The 2,630-nt window shown below is 45.9% G+C and overlaps 1 protein-coding gene across 1 annotated transcript; it reads right to left on the minus strand.

The window, feature by feature from the left end:
* Positions 1–960: 960 nt before the first annotated feature.
* Positions 961–1,683, minus strand: LOC138875227 (uncharacterized). Its single transcript, XM_070154051.1, has one exon. It carries the CDS (start codon positions 1,681–1,683, stop codon positions 961–963), a length of 723 nt encoding a protein of 240 aa, XP_070010152.1.
* Between the last annotated feature and the right edge of the window lie 947 nt (positions 1,684–2,630).

The following is a 2,630-nucleotide window of genomic DNA, read 5'->3' on the forward strand; positions in this document are numbered from 1 at the left end:
AAGCATCAGACCACTGGAATTTAACTGCTTTCTACGTCAATTTAGTCAATGGAGAGGCAAGAGTAGAAAACCCATCCACAAACCTCCTGTAGTACCTAGCCAAGCCTAAGAAACTATGAATCTCAGTTGGAGTGGTAGGTCTAGGCCAATTCTTCACTACTGCAATCTTTTGAGGATCAACCACAATTCCTTCCCTGGAAATGACATGGCCCAAGGACGTGATAGATTCAAACCAGAATTCACATTTCGAAAATTTTGCATACAATTGATGTTGCTGAAGAGTCTGCAAAACTGCCCTGAGATGGGCAGCATGGTCCTCCCGACTTCGGGAATACACAAGGATATCATCAATAAACACTATCACAAATGAGTTTAGAAAGGGCTTGAAGACTCGATTCATAAGATCCATGAAAGCTGTCGGGGCATTTGTTAGCCCAAAAGACATTACCATAAATTCAAAGTGCCCATACCGAGTTCTAAAGGCTATTTTTGGAATATCCTGCTCCCTTATCTTCAATTGATGGTACCCGGACCGCAAGTCAATCTTTGAGAAACATGTAGCACCTTGCAATTGATCAAATAAGTCATCTATTCTTGGCAGAGGATATTTGTTTTTGATTGTGACCTTGTTGAGTTGCCGGTAGTAAATACACATCCGCAGCGATCCATCTTTCTTTCTTACAAACAAGATAGGTGTGCCCCATGGCGACACACTCGACCGGATGAAACCCTTCTCTAGCAAATCCTTCAATTGTTCCTTTAGCTCTTTCAATTCTGTCGGTGTCATTCTGTAAGGTGGAATTGATATATGTTGCATGCCTGGTATCACATCGATCCCAAAATCAATCTCCCTATCCGGTGGAATTCTAGGGAGTTCATTTGGAAAGACATCCGGAAATTCATTCACAATAGGTACAGACTCAAGGCTAAGCGCCTCGACATTGGTGTCTGTGACCCGAACTAGATGATAGATACACCCTTGATCATCTTCGCAGCCTTAAGGTAGGAAATAAACCGACCTCTATGCACTACATTATCTCCCTTCCATTCAGTAATGGGCTCATTAGTAAATTCAAGCCTAATGGTTCTAGTCCGACAATCAAGTTTGGCAACGCATGAATAAAGCCAATCCATTCCCATTATTAAATCAAATTCGACCATCCCTAACTCAATAAGATCAGACAATGTATCCCTACCCTGTATCGTAACAACACATCCCTTATAAACCCCAGCAACTGTAATAGACTCACCAACTGGGGTAGACACCAAAAAGAGCTCATGAAGCTGATCCGGCTCTATCCCGAATCCTATAGAAACAAAAGGGGTAACATAGGACATGGTGGAACCAAGGTCAATAAGTGCATACACATCATGATATTGGACAGTCAAAATACATGGAACAACATATGGAAAAGCCTCTGCAATCTGGCGACCACTCATAGCATAAAACCGGCTGGGTCCTCCTGAACTCTGCGCACCATTCCTAGCTACATCATGCCCTGTGGGTGTTGGGGTACCTCGAGCTGTGGAGGGGGCTGAAGATGTAGCAGTTGCCTGGATGGATGACTGAGCTGTGCCCCTACCCATTCCCTGGCGGGATGCATGACAATATCTCTGAATATGACCCCTCATCCCACATCCATAGCATATAGGTAACTCTAGATAGCAAGTCCCTGAGTGCATCTTCCTGCACCTGGGGCACGGGGACCTCTGTTGTTGCTAGGGCCTCTCTCCTGACCGACCCCGCTGATGGGATCCCCTACTTCCCTGACTGGGCCTGAAATGACTCCACTGCTACTGGCTGGGCCCTAACGGTGGTGCGCTGGCTGAAGACTGTGCAATAGACTAGGAAGGCCTTGATGATCCTCCCCTAAAAGCTAATCTTCCCCCACCTAGTGACTCTCCCATATTTCCTGTAGACCGGGCCTTGCTACTACCCTCTCTCTCCATTCTGTTCTTTAATTTACGGTTCTCTGTGGCTTAAGCAAATGCTACCATCTTCCCATAATTCATGTCGGAATTCAATGCAGCCGTAGAAGCCTCATTAATTGTCAAATAATTAAGGCCCTGAACAAATCGGCGCACCCTGGCCTCCATTGTGGGCAACATATGAATGACATACTTGGACAAGCGAGCAAACTCCATGTGGTACTCCCACACACTTTTGTTACCTTGCCTCAAATTTTCAAAATCTGCCGAATGGGCTGCCCTTGTCTCAGCGGGCAGAAAATGGTTAATAAAGGCATCAGCGAACTCACTCCACCTCGCCGGAGGGCGCCCCTCCTCTCAGGAATCCTTCCACAACTCAAATCATGAATAGGCCACCACATTTAAGCGGTAGGCAGCCAACTCTACTCCTTCTATCTCAGTTGCACGCATAACCCTGAGGGTCTTGTACATCTCATCAATAAAATCCTGAGGGTCTTCTTCTGGATTGACAACTGTAAACACCAGAGGGTCTAACTGAAGAAATATGTTCACTCTAGAACTAGTAGAATCATTTTGCTGTCTGGATGAACTAGGTGCAATATTCGACCCCTGGGGCTGGGAGGCCATTAGCTGGGTCAACATCTGAATAGCTCCCCTAAGACCCCTATTCGAAATACCAGAACCGGAAGCTGGATCTGGAG

Source organism: Nicotiana sylvestris, chromosome 8 (genome assembly GCF_000393655.2).
Source record: "Nicotiana sylvestris chromosome 8, ASM39365v2, whole genome shotgun sequence".
NCBI classification, from domain to species: Eukaryota; Viridiplantae; Streptophyta; class Magnoliopsida; order Solanales; family Solanaceae; genus Nicotiana; species Nicotiana sylvestris.